At 37.8% G+C, this 26,029-nt stretch overlaps 1 protein-coding gene across 1 annotated transcript; it reads right to left on the minus strand.

Moving 5' to 3' along the window:
- Positions 1–4,403: 4,403 nt before the first annotated feature.
- Positions 4,404–25,532, minus strand: LOC117289441 (mucin-1-like). The gene is made up of 10 exons (XM_033770571.1): positions 25,389–25,532; positions 21,305–21,390; positions 20,721–20,883; positions 19,633–19,861; positions 16,726–16,868; positions 15,558–16,128; positions 12,118–12,486; positions 11,155–11,288; positions 6,073–6,217; positions 4,404–4,655 (listed from the first exon to the last, which is right to left on the minus strand). Exons 3-9 carry the CDS (start codon positions 20,862–20,864, stop codon positions 6,089–6,091), a joined length of 1,719 nt encoding a protein of 572 aa, XP_033626462.1. The 5' UTR covers positions 20,865–20,883; positions 21,305–21,390; positions 25,389–25,532; the 3' UTR covers positions 4,404–4,655; positions 6,073–6,088.
- Positions 25,533–26,029: the final 497 nt, after the last annotated feature.

Raw genomic sequence — 26,029 nt, forward strand, 5'->3', positions numbered from 1 at the left:
TGTGTATGTTGAGATACAGCAAGTTAGAAGACTGGTCTTTGACAATTACCAATCGTGTCAATTGTCTTTAAACCTTGAAGGATTCTTGGGTTTCAACATACTTTGCTTTGATGTCATTTATTTTTAAACAAAATAGACTGACAGAGTCCATACAAGGGAATTCAGTCTTCACACTAGTTAAAAAAAAAAAAAAAAGTTGTGGTATGCATTTCAGAAATTCAATCAGTAATTCAAACTCAATTCGTAAATCTGTAACTTAAAGCAATAGATGTGCCACCTTTTGGATTCAAAAATGATCACTACTCCTAATATTCTGTATTGATGAGGAAGCTCTGAATTTATCTATAAAGTTTTTGTCCAGTATAAAAATACAGAAAAATAGTAACTGGTTTTATGATGAACAAAAACATATTTTCAAGCCACAACCAAAATCCTTTTTTTTTGTTCTTTTGTCTTTTCTTCATGAGGAACTTATGAGGCTTTTGTGTTGTAATTAAAGCAGTTTATATGATTGACTTCAGTATTAAATTCTGCTAAAACAGTAGGACTTAACAGATTTGCCGTTATGTCAGATATTAAGATAAGGTTGATGCACACATACACATGTATTGCAATTGTTAAATGCACTGGTGTTTTCAGTTTTAAAAAAAAACTGTGTTTGTTTTTGTTTATAGAAGGAATCAATCGATCGTTTTGATAAGGGTTAATTTTCAGATCATGTGTACGTGTATACTGGTTACAAATGTTATATTGTATTTACTGTATTAAAGATGCAATGTCAGATTTTTGAACCCAAACATTAAAAAATAGATTTTTTTTTAGTGAATGGTATTTCAAAGAGTATCACTCGCTCTAACGAATAAAAAGTTTAACTTTTTTACTTTTAATGGTCAGGAACCATGACAAAAATTTAAAACGTTTCTTGTAAAACACATAAGATTTGGTCACCCGACAAAAACTAATTTTGAGCACTTTGTTTCACTACTACTAATAATTGGCGGACTTTTCGAGCAATGGCTCAAATGAAAGCTTGTAACTTTCTTGACCCCCATTTTTAATTTGGCATAGAATCCCGTAGAATTTGTTAAGAGTGAGAAGTACCATATAACATGGTCATTGTTAACAAAAATGTGCATTTAATTCTAGGTCAAAGCTTGAATTAAATAACAATAAATCAGATGACGCAACAATCAAAAGTGGCCAACTTGCCTGTTTATTTTATACTTAATGAACAAACAAAACAATTATTTGGGTTAGTTGAATAGTGATGGGTGTAGCATGAAAACTATTGATCAATCTTATAATGTTGACTGAGATTCAGGAACTGAGCTTCTATTCTATTGTGTAGAGTGTTATTGAACAAGCACAGCACACATCCAAATAACCAATGATAGAGCTTTATACCACTGTAGGGAGATTTAAGCTATTTGAGAATCTGCTGACGAAGCTGTCAATTGTCTCAAATACTGTAGTTATTGGCTTTCTGTAAGGTTTTTTCTTCCTTTGATATTGAAGTTATCACCCAGCTTACCTATAGCATTATCATGAAGTTATCACCGAGTTTGTCTATACGCCTCTCTTAATATTTATGTATGACGTCATAACTCGTACCCAAAATGAGGCTATGGGCGCAGGTTCCCCATCACTTGCAGTGGCTGCGCCCATCGCCTCGTTTTGAGTTCGCATTGTGACGTACCTCATGCATAAATATTAAGAGAGGCTAATAGCTACAACCACTGGCCATTACATTATTGCCACAAACTAGGATTGAGTACTTCAATGACCATTTAATAGACTCAAGTGTCAAAGTTAAGGCAAAAGTGAAAGTCATTGGGGAACAATGATAATTTAATTACACATTTTTTCATGGCAGATACTTAGCCTGGATGAAGGTATGTGAACCAAAGTTTTACTATAAAATGTTCAGATATTGCTTAATAGTAATGAAAGACATTAATAAGGAAAGTAAACCTTTGTTTTTAACTAACTTTGGTCTGTTTCTACCTACTTCATCGGCAGCAGTGCCTGATATTATGGCTCTGTTTCTGATTAGCCTATCTGGGATGTGGTGTACTGTTATTATCTATTCTATAGGAGTGCACTGTTTGTTAAATGGGTGTATACAGACAGATTTACCCAAACCTACTAATAGTGTCACCACCATCTCAAAATGGCTTACTTTCGCACTCTTTACGGGATGCTGTAAATGTCGACCCAGGGAAGCTAATCGGACGCACCCACTGTTACACATAACCACATAACTAAACTCACTAAATAACTAAACTGACTACCTGGCACAGCAAAATAAAGCATAGTGTAGCAGCACCCTTGAAAAGATATTTGGTGCCAATTTTATCTTAACAAATCTTATTAATAGAACACAAATGTCTACAGTTTCCTAAATCCGGAGTTTGGTACAACACTGAACACTAAACCCACAAATAATAAAAAAAGAACCTTATTTGAACTTGTGTATGACCCTAAAGATGTTTTCTTCTTCATATCATTTAGAATCGTTTTCATTTTCCTCCTCATTAGAGCCTCCTCTATAGACGATGTGACCTATGTTTACATTCAAACCGCCCTCTGTTGACAAAACACTGTATACCTCATGTTTCGCCGGGCAAAAAGACGCGTAGTCACGGTAAGATTCCATACACTTTCTAGCTGGCTGCCAAAACACAAAGGTTTTGCCCAGCGGTATGCACGCGAATCATGTTATGGTTTTTGAGTGACGTCAGAGGTCACATCGTCTTTATGATATCTACTTACTCTTCTGTGTTTCACTTTTGTGCATAATTTTATTGACTTAGTGTACAAAAATAAAATAATAACAAACATTACTTCCTCTTTTTTACATGTAACAATAAATGATTCAAGAATGTGTCAATCAGGCATGTGAGTGACTATCCATGAAAAAAGAGGAGAAGAGAAAACCGGGCAAGAAAAAGAAAGAAAGAAAAAAAAAACTATACTTTTATACACATAGAAAGTGAGAAAAAAAAGGAGGAAAATCTAAACCCCAATAGAGGAATTCAGCTTAACAGAGGAAGGTTCACATGCCTGGTCAATAAGATATCACTCATTAACACCCCCAGACAGTTTGGCCAGTCCTAACAGGAACATTTACAAAACAAACAATTTACAGATTCTCCTTCATTTAAAGGCAGTGGACACTTTTGGTAATGACTCCAAATAATTATTAGCATCAAACCTTTCTTGGTGACGAGTAATGGGGAGAGATTGATAGTATAAAACATTGTGAGAAACGGCTCCCTCTAAAGAAGGTACATGCATGTACACAAATTATCATAATTTGTCTACATGCACGTACCTTCTTCAAATTTGTTACTGATCACAGAAACATATAAAACAACTATGGAAAATAACTACTAACTCTCTAGTCTCTAATCTAAAACATTGTAACAATCATAATGAACCCAAGGTGTGTGATATTTGGACATACATGAGCGAGACCCTATCCTGCACCGTTAGTAGAATGTGTTGTTATGTACTGGTACTATTGAGTAGATCAAACTATTTGTTTTAACGCTTTGTCAAAGGGCGTCTCAAAGTGCTTAATAATTTCCAAGACGGCTTTTTGAATTATGAGACCCATTTAAGTAGCACTTTAGTAAGGTTCTACAACTGTTTCAAGTATAAAAGTTAGTATCAAAAAATATAAAGTATTTAAGATTTAATATTTAAGAACAGTATAAAGTATAGAATATAAAACATGAAACAATCTTTAAAATATACAATGTGAAAGTTAACTCAAAAACAAACACCTTTTTGGGGCATATCTAGTGCTTTGCTTTAGATAGTTAGATAGGAAGAGTTTTATTTGGTATATATGCTCAACTATAAATACAATCAGTAAACGTACATAGAGTCATACATCAATATACTGTACTGCCCAGCAGCATATAGCGATACACTGTATGCGGTACGAGGAAACCTCGCTAGCTTGTTTTTGTAGAAAAAAAGGAACATCAAAAGAAAACTCGATAGTCATTAATAGGTCTACGCATTTGTTAATATATCTAGTTGTTATAGATCGTTATTAATTCTCCCTTCACAGTTGACTTGTCGAAGCTAATGATGATGAAATAATTTAGCTCTTACGAAAAATAAAACGCTCATTAGTAAACAGGAAACTGTTCATCATTTATGATGATATTGTCGGAAATTAACGCCTTCGCACTTAATCAGTATGAGCATTGAGCCAGACAAAAGCCTTGAAAAGCCATTGTGTCCATTTTATCCGTGCACACAAATATTCTCCATAAAAATTACCCTAGCCATTTAACGAGAGGCATTTATTGTTCCCATGAGAACTTGTACTTTAATACAAATATTACCGAAAGGGTAAAAAATTGTGCATACACATTAAGCCATGACTATCTTTTAAAATTTGAACTACGATTCCAGTAATTTACTGCAAGAATCTTGAGAAATTGGATTTCAGCAAACTCGGGAGGTAAGGGACTAAAGGGATAAGGCAAAATGATGGCTTCAAAAACTTCTTTTTTTCTTAAGCTGCCTACATGTACACGTATGAGACAGACAGACAGACAGACAGACAGACAGACAGACAGACAGAGACTTGATTGTCAGCTGCTGATGAATACCTGATGAATACTGGTATGGAGGTCCTGTAAGAAACACAAGATACATGGAATTACTTATTATACATAATGATACTTGATGAAATCAAAGCAATGGAGTTTCAGCTAATTCTCATTCTAGCCTTGCTATAAAAAGAGGGAAACAGTTTTAAAATGGTCACGTGCAAAAATACAGGCATACTCAGGCATAGAATTACAAAGGTAGAGTTGCAATTGCTGTACATGTAGGTTGTGGGTTTGATATGCCAATGATTTGTTTTCACAGAGCTCCAGAAAGTACTGACTACACAGTGCTAACACACGTGGGTGTAAGAAAAAGGAAAACAAATGTATTATTCTTCATCCTCAATGCAATGTTTCGTACATTAAGTTGTTGCGGTACCCGCTGCTAAAATATAGGATTCAAACCGACTCTAGCTCTTGGACAATCTCGGTGGTCAAAATGATAAGACACTGCTCTATAGAATTGCAAATGTCATGGGTTCGAATCCCACCTGTGTAATATGCCTGTGATATTTGTTCAAAAGACTCGGAAAAGTACCGAGTATACAGTGCTTACACACACCAGTGTAAGGGTAAACATACAAGGTGCTTACACACATCGGTGTATGGGTAAAAATATAAGGTGCTAAATAATTGGGTCTCGGAATTCATCACTGCAATAACCTATCTTTCTGAAAGTTTGTATATTATACTCAGCGCCTTGAGTACCTTGTTTGGTAGATACATGTACATGTACGTGCACTATATGTGGGTTCAAATCCCGGTCGTGACACTTGTGTCCTTGAGCAAGATACTTTACTATAATTGCTTCTCTTCACCCAGGGGTATAAATGGGTACCTGCGAGGGTAGAGGTTGATATTGTGAATGACAAGCTTTCGGAGCGCCACGGCAGCTCGGGGCTGTATACTCCCTAATGGGAGCTGAGAAAGATTAAAGGGATGTTTATTGGCCCAATGACCAGGGCACTAATGTAAAGCGCATTGATACGGTTTATTGTGAAATGCGCTATATAAGAATTTGTTATTATTATTATATAAAACTTCAATAATATTATTATTAAAAAACAAAGTAATATTCTCTATCCCGATGCAAATTTCCATCTATTTATCTGTGTCAAATCTTGCAACTGTGAGTGTTCTTGAATTACAGAGATATCTCTTCTCTTTTTTTAGCTGCAATAGTAACAGTTGATAAGTTTTTGCACACTGTTTGAGAAGAATTTAAAATCTTTGGGAATTAAGGATTAAGAGGAGATTGTTGTTATCAAGGAAACAAGTCAATGCCATTACATTTTATACAAGGTATACAGGTATACATTGCAGTGGCTGCAACAACACAAGATATCAATTAGGCTACGAGTGTTCAGACTAGTGACATATGAATTAAAATTCATTATTTCTTTCTATGATATTTGTGCCAATCATTTCTCTTATCACTAACCTGATATGTTGGTGGGTTAGTTGGTGTTACTGGGCCATGTAGGATGACGTCTTCTATTAAAGTAGGAGGTAATGCTGGCTGATTTGAGATTAGGCGGAGGTGTATTATCCATTAGAAGGAATGTTGGATCTTCAAAGGTTGGTATCTACAATCAACAAAACACAGACTTGATCAAATCATAACAACTTCACAACAATAATAACAGTGATTGACTTATTAATACCATTAATTGCTCACAACTCAATTTTAAAAAGGTGGTTGATTTGTGATTCGGATGAACAAAAACATTACAGAACACTCTTTAAATTTTCCACCACCGCGCTGTACTATGTCCTCATTACAATCAACTTTATAAATCAACTTTATAAATATATACTTGACATGCTTAGAGACACTGGACATTTTTTGTTATTGTCAAACCAGTCTTCTTGCTTGGTGTATCTCAACATTATGCACAAATAAACAAACCTCTGAAAATTTGAACTCAATTAGTCATCAAAGTTGCAAGATAGTTGCTGGTATGTGTAAGCACTTTGTGTAATCCACCAAACATAAACTATCAAACCTACATGTATAAGTTTGGGATCGATCGACCATCTTGGTCACGAGAGAATAGTAATTGTAACGAGGACATAGAACATTAAAAACCAGATGCTTGATTTCGAGACCTCAAAATCTAACTCTGAGGTCCCGAAATCAAATTCAAACATTTCAGTGAAAAATTACTTCTTTCTCGAAACCTACGTTACTTCAGAGGGAGCCGTTTCTCACAATGTTTTATACTATCAACAGTTCTCCATTGCTTGTTAACCAAGTAGGGTTTATGCTAAAAATTATTTGGAGCAATTACCAATAATGTCAAGTGCCTTTAAAGCCATTGGACACTTTCGGAACAGAAAAAAAAAAAAAAAATCACAGATTTACATATAACTTAGAGGGTTTACAGAAGGTAATGGTGAAAGGGTTCTCTTGAAATATTGTTCCATGAAATGTTTTACTTTTTGAGAAAACATTAAAACAATTATGAATTCTCGATATAGAGAATTACGGATTTATTTTAAACACACGGCGAAATGTGCGGAAACAATGATGGGTTATTTTCTCCCGACTCCGATGACCAATTGAGCCTAAATGTTCACAGGTTTGTTATTTTATATATAAGTTGTGGTACACGAAGTGTGGGCCTTTGGACAATCATGTATACCGAAAGTGTCCAATGGCTTTAAGGTCTGTGTTGTAACCAAGTAATTTTTTTCTTAAGTCAAGACAAGCCAAGAGTAATTTTTGTCCCGAAAAATATGATCAATTCTTTTACAATCAGACAAACTTCAAAATTCTGTTATAGGAACATTACATAATTGGTAAGAAGCAAAAATCATGAAAATAAGATTTACATCAAACTTACACAGTCTAATGATGATGATGGTAGTAGAAAACCGCTTTTTGATTATTTCTGTCTGAAATTTCACATTTGATGAAAAATAAATAATCGAATTTCACGTTTGGAGTTTATTGCTCAGTGAGTGTTTTATTTATTTTTGTTTTGGCATCGATGGAATGCAAAAAGTGGGTGCGTTCGATTCCCCTAGTTGACCCCGGTGTGTGGCGTGTTTGTTTTCCAGGACGAGCATGTGCAGAATTACCCACGTTCGTCCTGGAAGAAAAAAAACGCCACACACCAGGGTCGACCCAGGGAAGCTAAACAAACGCACCCTTTGTAATCGTTTTTTTTAACTATTCTCTCATGACCAAGATGGCCGATCAATCTCAAACTAATAGGTTTGTCAGTTTATGTATGTTGGATTACATAAAGTGCTTACACTACCAGCAACCTTTTTGCTAGCAAAACCAATTCTGTAATGTTCCTTTAACAGCTTGTAAATTATTAATTTTAGTCAATAAATAAAAGCTTGGCCAGGTTTGGTGTTTTAATCACATGGCAATATTGAAATGACAATAAGCCTCATGTGCAGTCATCCATTTAGCGTTTCATGGTCAGAAATTTCATGGTCAGAAATCTGCCGCCAAGAATGATCACAGGGACACAAGTTTTCCTTGTATAGCAGCATACCTTCTACTCTATTTTTTGCACAGTTGGGCTCGTAGTGTTTTGATTTCTTGCTTGGTATAAGTGGATGCCGGGGGAACCAGACGACAAGGGGCCCAATACGCGGCTAGCTTCAGTACATGCGATCAATAGGAAAATTATTTTCCGCTTTTTAATTTCGCTGAAGCCTAGCTGGTCATCAAACTTGTTTCTTTGGTTGGTTATTGGTATAAACTGCTCCTCATAAACCAGGAGTACCGTTGCCATTAGTATGGTTAAGCTTTACTCTTAGCAAGTTGGTTAATCTCATCTCTTAGCAAGTTGGTTGTCTTTATAATAATAATAATAATAATAAGACATTTGTAAAGCGCCTAATGCAAAAGCCTCTAAGCGCATAACAAAAAAACAATAAAATAAACAATTAGAGAAAGGTACAAGATATAAATTGGCAAATTACAAAAAAGAAGCTTTAAACAAATGAGTTTAAAAAACAGGGACTTTAAAACATTGTAAAGTATTAGCTTGGCGAATATGCACAGGAAGACTAATTCCAAAGAAACGGTGCGGCATAAGAAAAAGATCTGTGGCCATAAAAAATGGAAGAAGCTCTAGTAGCAGAAAGCAATGACTGTTGAGATGATCATAAAGTCCGAGTAGGGGAATAATGATGAACAAGTTCAGATAAATAAGCAGGTGATTGACATGTTTGAGCCTTGAAAGTTAACAGAAGAATTTTGTAAACTGTTCAAATCTTAACTGGGAGCCAGTGCAATTGCATTAGTACAGGTGTAATATGGTGAGAACGAGGCAGGCAAGAAACGAGGCGAGCAGCAGTGTTCTGTACACGTTGAATTTTAGCAAGATTCAGGGCTCGAATTTCACGCTGGACCGCAGGCCTGAGGCCAGTGATTTTAGCTTCGGTGCAGTAAACTTTCTGCCGAACAAGTCCGGCGGTCTTGTGTTTTGTTTTTTATGCATACTAATATAGTTACTAATAATTATATGAAATATATTATTATCTTTCATTAAAAAATGTATTTCAATCTCATTTAAAATAAAAGTTTTTGTTTGACTTGTCGTCAAATCAGTGTTCTGAGCACGCTTGCGGAACGTCAATCCGTCCTTTTTTCACGTGGTGCATCAGGCTGCATACAAGTTTTCCATTCAGTTTACTCATGCCCACACCTTGTACATCTAGTCTCAAATCATTTATGTATATGCACCCGGGGAGTGAGCGAGCGGGGACGAGGGAGTGATGTGTTGGTACCCGGCGCGGCGGCACACCTTAGTACAGCGATGTTTGTTTACCACTGACCATGTGTAAAGTCTGATACCTTACAAAGGAGTGTTGAATTTGCATTAAGAAGGTCTGGTTGCAATACCACACATCCCTGTGTTGCATGGATTAAAAGTAAGGTATTGTTGCCAAACGTCTTGCTAAGTATATGGCTACCAACAGTGATGAGCTTCTGACTACTGCTGTCAAATTTGTTGTCAATCTTTTTATGACGATCTTTTTATGAATGCTGTACGTTGCAGTGTTTTGTTGGTGATTTGCCTGTCAAATCGGAATTTTTTTTTTGAGCCGGCGAGAATGACGTGAAGTAGGTATATGGAATTTATTGATTGGGTTTCACAGCAAAAAAAAAAGCCTCCTAAGGGATGAAAAAGGCCTGCTGTTCTATCGTGTTAACTTTTTTTTTTCCTAATAAAATTTTGGTCTTGTAAAAAATCTTCCGGTCCAGTAAAAATTCTGAGCAACAAGCCCTGCGGTCTTGTGGATTTTTCCCCCAAATTCGAGCCCTGAAGATCTTTATCAGGGAGTCCATACAGAAGTGAATTGCAGGAATCAAGTCTAGTAGTGACGAAGGCGTGAACAAGATGAAGAGTAGTTGCTTCATCCAGGTAGCGGCGAATTTGTGATACTTTCCTAATAGCCATGAGAGCTCCTTTGCAAACATTTTCAACATGTCTACTCATGCACAATGACGAATCCATAATAACACCAAGGTTACGGGCAAATTCAGATGGTTCAATGACAGACTGGGCAATTTGTACTGTTGGCGGAGAAATCTTTTTTGCGAAACGAGATCTCAAAAATAAAATCTCAGTTTTTGAGTCATTCAAAGCAAGTTTATTTGACAACGCCCAAGATTTGACATCTTGAATGCACACTTCAACTTTTGCAATGGCAGAAGCGCGATCAGCTGGATCAAATGTAATGTAAAGCTGGGTGTCGTCAGTGTAAGCAACACTAGAAATACCATGGGCAGCAATGAGGTCTTGCAAGGGTGCACTGAACAATAAAAATTCAAGTGGCCCAGCTACAGAACCTTGTGGAACACCACACCAGAGATAATGGCGATCTGATTTAACATTGTTGATGAGAACATGCTGGGTTCTGTTGTTCAGATATGAAGAGAACAAGTTAAGGGCAGTTCCAGTAATTCCGTAGCGTGAAGATAAACGTTGGATGTGATGCTCATGGTTGATAGTGTCAAATGCAGCTGAAAAATCCAACAGCACGAGGATTGCTTCCTTATGGTTGTCCAGTGCACGTAAGATTTCATCCTGCACACGAATGTGCCATACACATATCAGAAATTCGAATGCACCTACAGTCCAAGTCTTAAGTATGTATGCTACAATGATGAATTAAAGTCAGTGGACACTATTGGTAATTACCCAATATCATAAAACCTTTCTTGATTAGGAGTAATGGGGAGTGGTTGATGGTATAAAACATTGAGAGAAACAGCTCCCTCTGAAGTGCTGTAGTTTTAGAGAAAGACCTCAGAATTAGAATTTAAGGTCTCGAAATCAACCATCTGATAAGCACACAACTTCATGTGACCATGGTGCATTAAGGGTGTTTTTTCCTTTCATTAGTATCTCGCAACTCCGACGACCAATTGAGCTCAAATTTTCACAGGTTTGTTATTTTATGCATATGTTGAGATATACACCAACTGTGAAGACAAGTCTTTGACAATTACCAATAGTGTCCACTGTCTTTAAGATATTATGACACTTACTCTGACAATGTAGTGGATATCACTATGTGGAATGGTATGCTGTAAAGCAGCTGGCATTACTCTACACAGTGGTGAGCTCCAACACTTGAGAAGAAAGTCACGAGTGTACTGATGGACAACTGGACTTCTGCTACCTGCAAACAAATATCATTAAAAGTAGCAGCAGTCAATATAAAGACATCATAGCCATGGCAGTTTGCTCGGTTTGTTTAAACATGCTATTGTCAGATTTTTGGCCGTTTTGACCCCAAAATTCTGATTTAAAATTCAATAGGTATTTTGATGGGGGTCGAGAAAATTACAAGCTTTCATTTGAACCATTGCTCGAAAAAGTTCGCCAATTATTAGTAGCAGTACTATAAAGTGCTCAAAATTAGTTTTTGTCGGGATCAATTTTGATGTGTTTTATAAGAAACGTTTGAAATTTTTGTCATGGTTTCTGACCATTAAAAGTAAAAGTTTAATTTTTTTTGGTTAGAGGGGGTGATACTCTTTGAAATACCATTCACTCAAATAAAATTATTTTTTAATGTTTGGGGCCAAAAATCTGACAAAGCATCTTTAATTATTACCTGATCAGTGCAATAATTGATATTCAGACTGTTTACGGGGAAAACTTGAAAACACTGTATAAAAACCAACAATCATAAATACCAAAGTTTATCCATTCTTATCGGTCAAAAAGGAGAGCACAAAGCCATGTATAAAATTAACAAAACAGAAAAGTTGTAGAGATGTTTTTAACCAGAAGAGTCCTTTATGAATTGGAACAAAAGCGTAGTGACTCGGTCTTCAACAGTTGTTTATAACCGTGCAGGGGCGTGGCCGAACGACGAAGGACCTCGTCCTGATCCTTATCACACAGCCACAACCCTAGTTAGTTTTAAATGGGCGTATAGGACGAGGCACTATTCCCATAGTCACACTAAATTTGATTTGAAAGGATTTGATTGATGATCTTACTTGAAGATCCACCTGATAGATGACGAGTTCGCGCAGAGACTGTATTCACTGGGCTGATGGTTCTGAATAGGGTACTCTTGATACTGGCTTTAACAGGAGATGATGAAGCATCTTCAAATTGATTGCCATCTTCATCACCAGAAGGCAATGCTAGGCAGTCTTGTTTCTCCCTCTCAGTTGGAGACAGAGTAAGATAAGTACAATCACCTCCAGCTTCGACTCTGCAATGGGAGGTTGTATCAGGAGACTCTTCATGGATGACAGGGAGTGGTCTCGTAACAGCATCCCAGAAACCAGTGGAGCTTGGACTGTCTAGTTTGAAGCCATCACATGTCTTGGGTGGACTTTGAGTTGTCTTATGACTTGGAGCTGTTAAAAGCAGTATACATGTACATGTAGGTCAGGTCAATTCATTTCTCTTCTCTTACTCGAGTTAAATAATAATACTTATGTATAGCCTTGAAATAAGGGAATCAATGTGTGGTGAATAGGTTTTCCACTAGTGGTTTAATCCCAACGAGGCCTGGTTTTTGATAATTTTACTGAGTCGAAGTCGAGGTAAATTATAAAGAACCAGGCCTCGGCGGGTTTAAACCACTAGTTGAAAACCGATTCAACACACTTTGATTCCCATTCATAAATATCTTTTCGGTCAAAAACATCATCACTTTTTGGTCAAAAAGTAAATAAATGCAAAAATTATAATTGTTAAATAATTTCTTTCAACACAAAACCCCTCCAGCTATGAAATGGCTCTCGACCAATAGGAATGAAGAAACTGTCTTATAAGAACAGGTGCAAGGTTGCGTGTAACGCCCACGTGACGCGCTCTCCACCAATAGAAATAGCGAAACTGTCTGAGGTATTTATGAATGGAAGGTAATCACTCTTCGATAGTATAAAGCACTTTGAGAATCATTTCTTTTTAAAGTAATTTGGTTATGGAAAATACATCAGTTGTTTTTCCCAAAAAATTGAATCTGAGAAGTGTTACTGACAGTAACACAGATTTGTTTTCTTCCAATCCAGATTATTCTTCATGCTTGGACATAGTCCCTCCTGATTTTTCAGCAGTATCACAAAAATGTGATCAATTTTCAAAGGTTAGTTAAAGCCAATGGACACTTTTGGTAGAGAAAAAAAAACAAGTTCACAGATTTACAAATAACTTACAGGGTTCACAGAAGGTAATGGTGAAAGACTTTTCTTGAATTATTCTTCTATGAAATGCTTTACTTTTTGAAAAAAAAACATTAAAACAATATCAATTCTCGATATCGAGAACTATGGATTTATTTTAAACACATGTCATGACACGGCAAAACGTGCGGAAACAAGGGTGGGTTTTCCCGATATTTTCTCCGATGACCGATTGAGCCTAAATTTTCACAGGTTTGTTATTTTTTAAAGAAGTTGTAATACACGAAGTGTGGATCTTGGACATTACTGTTTACCGAAAGTGTCCAATGGCTTTAAGTTGTATACATTTATATAGGATTACAAAAAATCAAACGGTTCCAAAAACCAAAGGCCTACTTTCCCTTCAATAGTAAGCCACTAAGCGCTACAGTATTTGTCTTGTAAGGTTTACACTGACTACACCAGATCTTCAGTCTGGTGCACTAGACCACTCGGTCATGACACTTCAGTCTGGTGCACTAGACCACTCGGTCATGACACTTCAGCAGAGATGCCAACATTGAATTGTAAAAAAGAGTAGCATCTCCCAAATGTTAAGGGCGAGCGCAGCTTGGGCTCCCTAAACCGATCTTTCTATTACTCTCTACAATGCTAATTAGCTCATTTTCAGGCATTGTTGTGAAATAACAATTACCTGTATGCATCAACAGAACAGCTACAAATGTTTATAATGGCCAGTGAAAAAAAACTTGAAAAACCCTGATTTCCCTCATCTTCTGACTATGTTTCAAAAATAAATGTAACATAACAAAAAGGGTGGCCTTACTTAAATGTAACATAAAAAAGGGTGGCCTTACTTAAAGGAACACGTTGCCTTGGATTGGACGAGTTGGTCTATAAAAAGCGTTTGAAACCGTTTGTTATGAAATGCATATGGTTAGAAAGATGTGTTAGAAGTGGAATATAATGATCCACACATTGTATCACGCAAAAATGCACGGTTTCATTTTACATTGCGAACTAAAACGGTCGGCCATTTATGGGAGTCAAATTTTTGACTCCCATAAATGGCCGACCGTGTTTTTCGACGAGGCAAAACGAAAACCACACAATTTTGAGGCATGTTTGTGTAGATCATTGTATTCCACTTTTACATCATCTTTCTAACCATACCGATTTTATAAAAAACGCTACAGAACGCTTTTCAAAGACCAACTCGACCGATCCAAGGCAACGTTTTCCTTTAAATGTTTTTGTTTTAATGATCAGAAACGCAACAACAAGCTATTGGGAGAGAAAGGAAAAAAAAAAAAAAAAAAAAAAACGTGTCCGGATTTTGGGCAAAAAATACGTGTCCGTATTTTGGGCATTGTCTGGACATCAGCGCTACAATTACTGGTAGGAAAACATGGAAACTGTCTAGCTTAGACCTCACAGGCCACTCAGTTGAAGGTATTTTTGTTCAGAAGGTCTCCTTTTTTTGTCGCCATTATTTCGTACTTTTTTTGCCAAGCTTCGATGAAGTACATGTACAGCCAGCGTGGGCACAATAATAGTGGATACATGAGGAATGAGGTTACTGTGACACGTTAGCTCACACACAACCTCATTCCCCACGCACGTGTGCACTATTCCCCCATCGTGTAATAGAGATCAATGGGTACGATCTTGCAGAAATGCACTAGCGTAAAAAATGCACACTCAGCCGGCCAGCCAGCGGGGGAGGGCACGCAACAATCATTACGCCGAGACACGTACATTGTTCGAGTGAATTCGCCGCTATTATTCAACACTGCGTTCTAAAATTAAAAGTGTTTTTTTTTTTTTCTGTTACAATTGTTTTGATATTTTTCTTAATTTTTATTTCCACTTAATAGTTCATTAGTTGTTTGCATGTATTGTACGATTTAATAAAATTATATTGGGCGGCTTGTTTAGCGTGTTTTATTGAGTATTATCGTAGCATCGTAGTCACGGCTCGAAATCGTATTTGCTACGCCCAAATCGTGTATGTTGGTATCTCTGCTTCAGTCTGGTGCACTAGACCACTCGGTCATGACACTTCAGTCTGGTGCACTAGACCACTCGGTCATGACACTTCAGTCTGGTGCACTAGACCACTCGGTCATGACACTTCAGTCTGGTGCACTAGACCACTCGGTCATGACACTTCATACCAAAACAAACTTAACACTCTGGGTCTACACCTTTCATAACAAAGTATATATTTACTTACCCATTTTTAAATAAAATTTTCTCAAAAATTACTTTCATTATGTGTTATCTTTGAAATGGCCTACCTGGCTGACTTTGTGGCTTAGCACCAAGATGATGCAGTGGCTTAGCATCAGGTTGGAGCATTGGCTTAGCATCAGGTTCAAGCATTGGCTGACTTCGCGGCTTAGCACCAAGATGATGCAGTGGCTTAGCATCAGGTTGGAGCATTGGCTGACTTCGCGGCTTAGCACCAAGATGATGCAGTGGCTTAGCATCAGGTTGGAGCATTGGCTGACTTTGTGGCTTAGCAACAGGTTGAAGCGGTGGCTGACTTTGTGGCTTAGCACCAAGATGATGCAGTGGCTTAACATCAGGTTGGAGCATTGGCCGACTGTGTGGCTTAGCACCAAGATGATGCAGTGGTTTTGCATCAGGTTGGAGCATTGGCTGACTTTGTGTCTTAGCAACAGGTTGAAGCAGTGGTTTAGTATCTGTCTTTCTATCTGTGGAATGAAGTTCAGTTCTGATGTCCACATTACAAGCTAACTTGCTTTGTGCACACTCTGTATGGCTCTTTTCCACAGTTGCTTTTATCTCTGTAGAGCTGACTACTGTCTTAGAGGTTCCAGTATCCGATGTATGGATAGATGCCGTCTAAATGAAAAGAAAGGTTTTATGCTCCAAGTGAAATATCAATGTTACCACAAATTTTAGTTTCTATGACATTTTCCCACTTTGAAAAAGTTCCAATCCTCATAGAATATGATTAGATGTCAGACAATAAAGTCACCATCATGTTTCTTATAACTTTAGCTTATAGAGGGCAATGTTGTACATGTATTCAAGTCCAAACCTTCAGGGCCAAGGTAGAGCCCCAGTTCTGGGTCTCCGCGGGTGCAGCCCAATCATTTGATGCAAAGGTGGAGGCCACAGTGTCCGAGGCCAAGGTCAATGCCATAACCAAGTAAGAAAAAAAAAAAAACTTTACTCAAAGGTGATGCTTTTAAATGGTTTCATTGCATCAAAGCCAATACTTTTACTCTCCCGACTGTTGCACTTGTCAAATCTATCTGTTCATTGTGGTTTGGATTGAGTTGTCTAGATACAGGTTCATCAACATTCAACAGTTCAAAGGAAAATTCTGGCAGTGATGGCTTTTGATGGGATTTTCCATTGTGCTCGTGCATTTTAATGAGGCTCAATGTAAATATACCTCAGTCAAAGCCCATTTTGTGCTCATAAAATACTGACCTTTTGTTTATCAGATCTTTGTTGTACATCCCAATGTCTTGCTCTTAACTCAATAACTTTCAATAGTTGCATCCTGGTTGTGGGGCGCTTCTTTGGGTCTAAGGCTAGAATTCGAATGGTCTGGAAGATTCTGTCTATTTCAGCTGTAATAAAATGCATATAAGCATATAAATATTATCAATAAAAAAAAGGTATGTATTAGCAATGGTAAAAAGTAAGGATTAAAGCCAGTGGACACTACTGGTAATTACTAAAAATAATAATCAGCATAAAACCTCACTTGGTAACAAGTCATGGGGAGATGTTGATAGTATAAAACATTGTGAGAAACGGCTCCCTCTGAAGTGACATAGTTTTCGAGAAAGAAGTAATTTTCCACAAATTTGATTTCGAGACCTCAAGTTTAGAATTTGAGGTCTCGAAATCAAGCATCTGAAAGCACACAACTCCATGTGACAAGGGTGTTTTTTATTTCATTCATATCTCGCAACTTCGACGACCAATAGGAGACTTTCCAACGCTAGGCGGCAGCAGACATACCGGGTAAATTCCCATTGTTTACGTAGTTCTGAACATGCGCATAATTCTGAGAACAATGGATTTACCCGGTAAGTCTGCTGCCCTCTATCGTCCCAGAAAGTCTCCCATTGAGCTCAAATTTTTGACAGGTTTGTTATTTTATGCATATTATTTAGATACTGTACACCAAGTGAGAAGACTGGTCTTTGACAATTTGACCAATAGTGTCCACTGTCTTTTAAGTGTGTGCATTTAATAATAATGATAATAGTAGTAGTGACTTCTTACATAGCGCTCAGGTCCGTCACGCAGTGTTTTCATGCCGTTTCAACATTATTACCCTGGTCACTGGGCCTCTCTGTTTTTATTTTAATACAGTTTACTTTAAATATACCTGTTGTATTCCTTTTAATTTTAATATACACTGTTTTGTAATTCAGCCAGTAGCCTGCCATGAGCAGTTTTTTAATAAACCATAATAATAATAATAAAAAATAATAATAATAATAAAATCATTCCTTAAACCATCTCAACTCCCTGGGGAGTATACAGCCTGTGCTGCTCAATATTTAAGACATTCACATTTAGGACAAGATTGCGAGTCAATAATGAACACAAAATTGTTTGAATTACACTGATCAGTGTATCAATATTGGTTAACACTTCACACTGTTATTTTAATCACCATATGATGGTGGCAAGCATAGTTAAATATAAGTTATTGAAATTGAATGATTAGGAGTTTGGATTGGTCAAGGTAAATGAGAATCAACAATTACTACTAGTTGTCTAATTACACAGCTTGACTGGTCAACACTGGTAGACGCGCTGATCTAGACGTAGCTGTAGCCGAAGTCGTCGTTTCGGACACGGCCTAATAACCACTTTCTCCAGAAGACGATCAGAGCATACTGTTCGAAACGTCGAGATGAAACCAACGGTTCTTTTCAGAACCACCATGCAAAGTTTCAAATCCTACTTAATAACAATTTTGCGAATAGGAACTAGACTATTTCAGACCTGCCAACCTTGTAAAAAAAAATTGAGTACCACATTATCGCAGCGGCATAAACTAGATCGCCCAGTGCACGTCGGCATATGGCACAATGCTTACGGTCAGTCAGCAAAAACCATGGACCACTTCATTTAGATGAACCATTCATTTAATGTAATTATATATCATATTCACACAAAATACAGGCTACTTCATAAAATAAAAAAAAGGTGTATCATGATATCAGTGTTTATCTTAGGGGTGGTTTGTGTGGCCTTTTCTGACTTTTTGTGCTCGTGACCTTAACAGTCTGGGAAAAAAATGAAAAAGAAATAACCAGTTGACTGCTGAAACTATGTTCCAAATGCCTAGATCAAGGATTTAAAACTGAAGGGGCAATTTTTTTTTTTTTTTTTTTTTAATATCACAAACAATTTTTAGTAACTTAAACTCGGCATGCAAATATTATAACTTGGTATCCAGTTTTGGTTGCCCAGTAAACGGACAAACGAAAGCCCACCGTAGAGTTTTCCAGTTCCACTTCAATTCAGGCATGCTTCAATTCATCATTTGTTTCCCTTATCAGGCTTATACAAAGATTACAGGCCATTAAATTCCCAATATTCTCCCCAAATTCTCGGGAGTTGGGAAAAATCGTGACGTAAATAATAACATGACTACCTCCTGACCTAAACTGCTGCCGCTCTTTGAGTGAGATGTCTAAATCAAATGAAGTGTGTGGACTGCCGACTGCATGCGTGCATTCTCTTTTTTCCGGGTGGAGGAGTACTTTTTCCCCCATCACTGACACTTCGCCTTCGATCGGCGTACATGTTGCATAGTATAAACACACGGCGACGCCGAACGAAATCGAGCCGAACACGTGCGTTGTGTGCACGTACATGTACATGTACATCCATGCATAAGGCTGTACATGTACTATACCAGGTTGACCGAACTGGTATGCGCCATTCCCACCCCCTCTGTTACGCATTGGTTTATTAGTTTTCTAGCGGGAGTAAGAATTTAAAAAATAATTCTAAGCACAACCTCTTTTTTATCGAAGCGCATAATGATCACTCAGATGTGGGGAGTTTTTGATCTGTTGTTTTTGCACTTGGGGTTGAACGAATAACAGTTGATTAAATTGAGAACAAAATTGTCCGTTCGTGCTGCAGTTTTAAAACACCGCGATATAGATTTAGCTTTTTGCGTACGTTCTGCAGCATATCTCGTACCACCGTACTCAGGGGTGAAAATGCGTGCATGGTATGCAAAATGCGTACAGGTTGGAAGGTCTGCTATTTTGTTTTCCCAGCCTCGGTTTGGTAACATTGATATCAATGGGAGAAATTTGAGATGGCTGCACCATGATAAAAAAGGTCTATACTTACTTTTGACATGTTTGTCCAGTTCTTTGCCAGAAGCCTTGAGAAGAAAGCATAGGTTGGCCACAGCAAACTCAAAATGTCGAGGATTAGCAACATTTAATGATGCATGGCAGTCTTGTACAGACTTCCACAAGCTACCTGTATCTTTACAATGAAATGTCTTAGAAGGTGGTGAAGTGGTTGGCTTGGATTGCTTAGGGTTGGCAATCATCGTCTCTTCCTCCTCCATGTGCTTCAGAAGAAAAACAACAAGAAAAACGTTTTCATGGACAAAACTCTTTAAAGACACTGGACACTACTGGTAATTGTCAAAGACCAGTATTTTAACTTGGTGTATCTCAACATATGCATAAAATAACAAACCTGTGAAAATTTGGCTCAATTGGTCGTCAAAGTTGCGAGATAATAACAAAAGAAATAACACCCTTGTCAGACGAAGACGGTTGAGTGCTTTCAGATGCTTGATTTCGAGACCTCAAATTCTAAGTCTGAGGTCTCAAAATCAAATTCGTGGAAAATTACTTCTTTCTCAAAAACTGTGTCACTTCAGAGGGAGACTGTTTCTCACATTGTTAAATACTATCAACCTCTAGTGATTACCAATATCAAATGCCTTTAATACAATATATTGTTCATATTGTTAAGCTCTATTTACAGAATGGCAACTTCATGTGATCTTTAAGGATGTATAATCAAGATGCCAAAGAAGTTCAATCACTTGTAGCATGGCTTTTTTATTATTTTCTTGCACCATCAAATGCAGTTGTTTACTACAGTCAAAAAATATATATATAACAAAATAAAAATGTTGAAGTTTAAGAACCCCTGATGCAATTTTATCAAAGGTACATTATTCCTATAGTGTAGAATGCTTCGCTGAAACGATTTGGTGGCATGTATTTGACATGCATTAAAGTAAGTAAATGTGACATTCTTGTCAGCCTGGAATTTCATCTTTGAACACGTTGAAAGGTCCATTTACATTTTGCAAAGCGCACTTTCATTGACAAAGTCTATGGACAACTATTGAAGGGCACCAAGGCCAGCCAAGATGTCTGTCAATCCTAGATGTTCCTGTACAGTAAACCTACCTGTTCTAGAGATTTACCAATGCCATGTAGCTGCCTTGGGCTTTTAGGACCTAGAGACCCTGGGATGATGTTGGGTCCTTTGCCTGTCATTAAACGAGCTGAGAATCCATTATTGCAAACAGGTGATGTGTCATAACCTGCCATGTCTGGTAAACGGTCCTACCTGATGACAAAACAGACAAGACATGGTTCCTATTAGGACCTGAACAGCACTATATTAATGTCTCACATTCAAGTGATGAATAATACAAACAGAACAATTTGCCGATAGTGCAGGAATGGTGTGCACAATATGCTGATCGTGTATAAATATTTGGTGCAATTTTGCAAGCTTTTTTCAAATTGTATTTCATAGTTGAGGATTGGTTTTGACACCCGGACACATAAGAGCCTATATGCTTGTGCTTTGCTTCCATTTTCATGTTTGTAAATATCGCTCCGTGCCCTTGAAAAAAATTCTGTTTGGCCTTGGTGCCCTTTCCTTTGGCCTTGGTGCCCTTCAAAATTTGCAGCTGTCGAAGGCCAAAGTGGCCTTCCCCAAAAAATTACAAAAAAACTCCAGACCTTGAAGCAAGATAACGTACCTGTCGCAATAGGTTATCACCCACGTACTGTAATGGATAGAATATCTTTGCAGACGTTGTCAACACTTTTGCACTCCTCAGTTTTTCTTCACACACAAAAATAATAAAAAATTAAACATTTAAACAAATCAAGCAACAATTTCCTGCTTCTGAGACAGCATGCAACTTTGCAGTTTTCCATTACACTGAATGGCCCCTGACATAACAAGAAAAAAATGAGAAAAGGGCAAAAGTTGTCATTCTTGTGCTGTATGAAATAAAATACTTTCTCAACATTAAACCTACAAACATTCACAGGCTTTTTTCTTTTCTTTCTTTTTGAGTACCTATGAGTGAGTCAAACTGCACATAAACATTCTGGTAAACCCGGCATTGCCTAAAATGCGCTAGAGACTTACTGGAGACTTGTCTAGCAAAATGACACAACCAAAAGTTCCCACGAGTTAACTGAACTTGCATATTCCTGGGGAAAAAAAGTACTCCAGGGAATTACAAAATTGGGATAGTGAGAACGATTGCTGGTGTGGCGGTGGGGATAATTACGATCAGGATTTCCCAGGGAGTTTATTTCCCCAGCAATTGCCTCTGCTGAAAAGTGCTTGAAACTAGTAGAGTGTCCTTACTCTATGGTAGAGTGTAGTATTCAAGCACAGAAGCCAAACAACTGTCATGGCGGAATGTGCACAATATTCCTCCTACCACTGAGGAAGGAAACTACTGATTAGCCAGTGTTACTGGAATGCCGGATTATCACCTACTAATCTCCCCAAAATAAATGAAGGCATGCTTGATTAACAATAAACAACCCACTAAAGAGAAAACCACTTGCTCTAGTGTATTGCTCCATGCTACTGGCATGTAGAAATAGACTCTACCTCCCATACTATAGGGCAATGCCATTTTCACTTTGCGAAGGGCTGTGTGAATTTATTTATAAAGGGCACTTAGTCCAATACCAAAGGCAATAGTAGAAGCCATGACTTCACTATTCTATGCCTGCAATTTTTTTTAAATGCAAGTTCTGCCACACAATTTACAGTTTTTTAAAGGATTTGGGTACTTTTTCAAAATATCCATAGATTTACATTAAACTTACAGGGTTTGCAGATAATGATAGTGGAAAGCTTCCCTTCAAATATTACTTACTGAGGTGCTGTAGTTTTTGAGAAATGAGTAAAAACAATGTCATGAAAATAAGTTTGTAAATGCTTAAAACATGGAGCAATAACTTAAAATAACTTTCGTCTCATGAGACAAAAATTATCATGACATTGTTTTACTCATTTCCCCACAACAACAGCACCTCAGCACGTAATATTTTCAGGGAAGCTTTCTACTATCATTATCTTCAAACTGTGTAAGTTTAGTGTAAATTTGTGGACATTGTGTTTTTTGTCCTACAAAACGTATACCAGGTACCGTACATAAAGCCAGTGGACACTATTGGTATTGTCAAAGACCAGTCTTCTCACTTGCTGTATCTCAACGTATGCATAAAATAACAAACCTGTGAAAATTTGAGCTTGATTGGTCGTCGGAGTTGCAAGATAACTATGAAAGTAAAAAAACACCCTTGTCACACGAAGTTGTGTGCTTTCATATGCTTGATTTCGATACCTCAAATTCTAAACTCGAGGTCTCAAAATCAAATTCGTGGAAAATTACTTCTTTCTCGAAAACTACTCCACTTCAGAGGAAGCCGTTTCTCACAATGTTTTATACTACCAACCTCTCCCTATTACTCGTTACCAAGTAAGGTTTTATGCTAATAATTATTTTGAGTAATTACCAATAGTGTCCACTGCCTTTAAAAAAAACCTTATTCTGGATAACTGGCTATATCCCTGCCTAAATTGTTCTTGTTTTAAAAGCAATCCTCAGTTAGGCAAACAGTGTGAGGAGCAGCAGGTCTACAATACAATGTAAGATACAATGCCTGGTAATGACTAGGTTTTGACGACTGCCCATTGTAAATCTACTCTGCAGCGACAGTAAAGACAACCTGCTCACAATGATTGCCATTAAATAATATTAAATTCTGCACATAAACGACACAATCTCTCCCTGCCAAACAAAATGAAACAACGGCCAAAATGTAGCCAGGGTCCCTTGCTACAAAATTTACGGGCTTGGATTGTTTATTTATTATGACCTTGCGTGACTGATTTTGTGAGCTTTCACGCTGCAAAGTTAAAAAACTAACAACCCTTGTGAGACATGAGAGTGATATGACGAATTGGTAATCCTGATCACCTTAGTTGGACAATAGCTTTCGCCCATTGGCTTTTTCACCTAGGACGTCGTTCAATAAACAAGGGTTCCTTTCACACGATGATGAAGCCCACATCGGTCAACACTTCCGCTAGTGTAAGATTTTGTCGTAGGTCAGGACCTCTGACAAAATGTAGCAATGTTGGACAAGATTTGACAAGGGACCCTGGACACTCCAAAAATGATTGTCCTTTCACACGAGGTGCATTTTGTAAAATCTTACAACCATGCTACAATTTAGCAAGGGACCCTTGCTAAATTGCTATCGTGTGAAAGGGGCTTTTCAAACTATAAAGCCCCTTTCACACGAGAACAAATTGTGTGTTTGGCAGTGTGAAAAGGTGTTTTTCAGGGACCTTTAACTAATAAAATTATGACAGAAAATTCCTCAACATTTCAGATTTTGTTTTCATCTTCCAAACCGGTCAAGGGATTCTTTGCTATCCATTCACCAGTAATAAAAAATGAATTTTCTGGTACCATGATATTAGGAGTGCAGCGGACATTGAATAAGAAAGGTTTACTCATCTGGAGTAAAGTAACCCCACCTCCTGTGTATGTGGCCATGGAGGTTGAAATGGTGGCCAACACTTAGAGAATGATGGACCACTTAGGTCTCCTCCATCAAATAACTTTACATGGACTGACTTACATGACTAACTTAATAAAGCAGTAAATAAATTTGAAATAATTGTTTGTTCATTATATCTTGAGTTGCTTAAATCATGCTTAAATAAAGTGTCGTTCTAGTTTTGGACATGAATATATCGTGGGACGTCCTGTTTTCAAGGTGATCCTAAAATCGTGGCAAATCATTTACCTCTCTACGCGCGATGTAAACAGTCCCTAGATACAATTTTTTTGTCATTTGATTTGTCAAGCAAAGAGTCTTGTCTCCCTTGACCAAAACTTAGAAACACGTAAGGCTCCACTGGTTAGTTGCAATTGTAATGCAAAAAAGTTTTGGTATTTTAGGCATTTCTACAAAGTACAAAAACATGTCATATAATGTTTGGGCCATGTACAAAAAAAATTCCCACCGAAAAAATTTAATCGAACACTTGCTGGCTATATAAATAGGGTCATACACAAAGTGTCATACTACAGCACACGTAGTGTCATACACAAAGTTTTATACTAGTTAGCACACGTAGTTGAATGTCAGACAACTCGTCCGTCAGACAACCGACCCTTTGAACAACTCGACGGTTGAGACAACTCGACGGTTGAGACAACTCGACGGTTGAGACAACTCGAGGGATGGCCAAGACAAGTTGACGGTTGAGCGGCCGACCTCCGTTACTGTCATGTTTACACAAATTTTCCTGTATACATCCTTAATTAATCCTGGGATTCTATAATTTATCATTATTTATTTTACAATTATTATTTATGATTTATCAATGCCAAAATACCAAAACTTTGTTCTTTATGTGCCAATGCTACACCTCTGAATCTCTGTCTCCTTTTCCTCCATGCCTCCTGCTGGACCATCTATTTCTAGTACCTCCATGCCTGGACTAAATATTGCTCCATGCCTTCGTTATTGACTGCGCTTGTGGGGCTAGGTCACCACATTACACTAGCACTAACGTACCGTGGCCTCCATGATGACAGGAACACTAGTCTAGCTTCTACCTACTCCACACTTACAGTTTTTTGACTCTGCTATTTTCGGCTAAATTAATGCTTCCCTCGTCACGAGTTCCATGAAATGTGGGAAAGTATGTCAGTGGTGTTTGATTTGAAATGAGATATAAACGTGTTCTATGGATAGAATAATAGAGTAAGCAATCCAGAAAGTTTTACTTACCTCACTAGACTTTATACAGCAATCGTTTTCACGTGTGTTTTTTGTAAGAAGATGGCTAAAACAACAACGTTGCATCTGGAGATGATGATTGACCGAGCGAGGTGAGGTGGTCAGCAAGGCTGGCCATACTTTTTTGTACTGTACTTGCACGTGCGCACATGGTTGTTGCACACACTCAGTGCACACACAGCAGAGAGGGCCAATGTACTGTACATGTACATGTGTATATAAAAGTAGAGGCGGGGCCCGGCACGGGGCGGTGACTCGACCACCAACCAACGTTACTCTATTTCTGACAGACTAGACGCGCTAGCTAGTCAGCCAATCACATACAGTTTGCATATTCATGAGATGTATAATTCATATTAAAGTTTGATCCGCAAACCAACCATCGCCGTCGACCGACGCGTGACGCGTATACGACGCACACCCAAATCAACAAAATTAATAGTTTATTCGGTGTGCAAATTTGCCAGGGGCGTCAATCCGTCTTGAAAGGTGGCGGGGGGGGGGAAATAACATTTACGGCGTGGGGCCCGGGGCCCGCTTTAGGGCCCGGGATTTTGTTTAGCCCGTAGATGCTCTCTGGTGCAATCTAGTGAATCTGAGGGGTGATGTTCCCCCCTCACAGATGTTGGAAT

Source organism: Asterias rubens, chromosome 4 (assembly GCF_902459465.1).
Source record: "Asterias rubens chromosome 4, eAstRub1.3, whole genome shotgun sequence".
In the NCBI taxonomy this organism is placed as follows: domain Eukaryota; kingdom Metazoa; phylum Echinodermata; class Asteroidea; order Forcipulatida; family Asteriidae; genus Asterias; species Asterias rubens.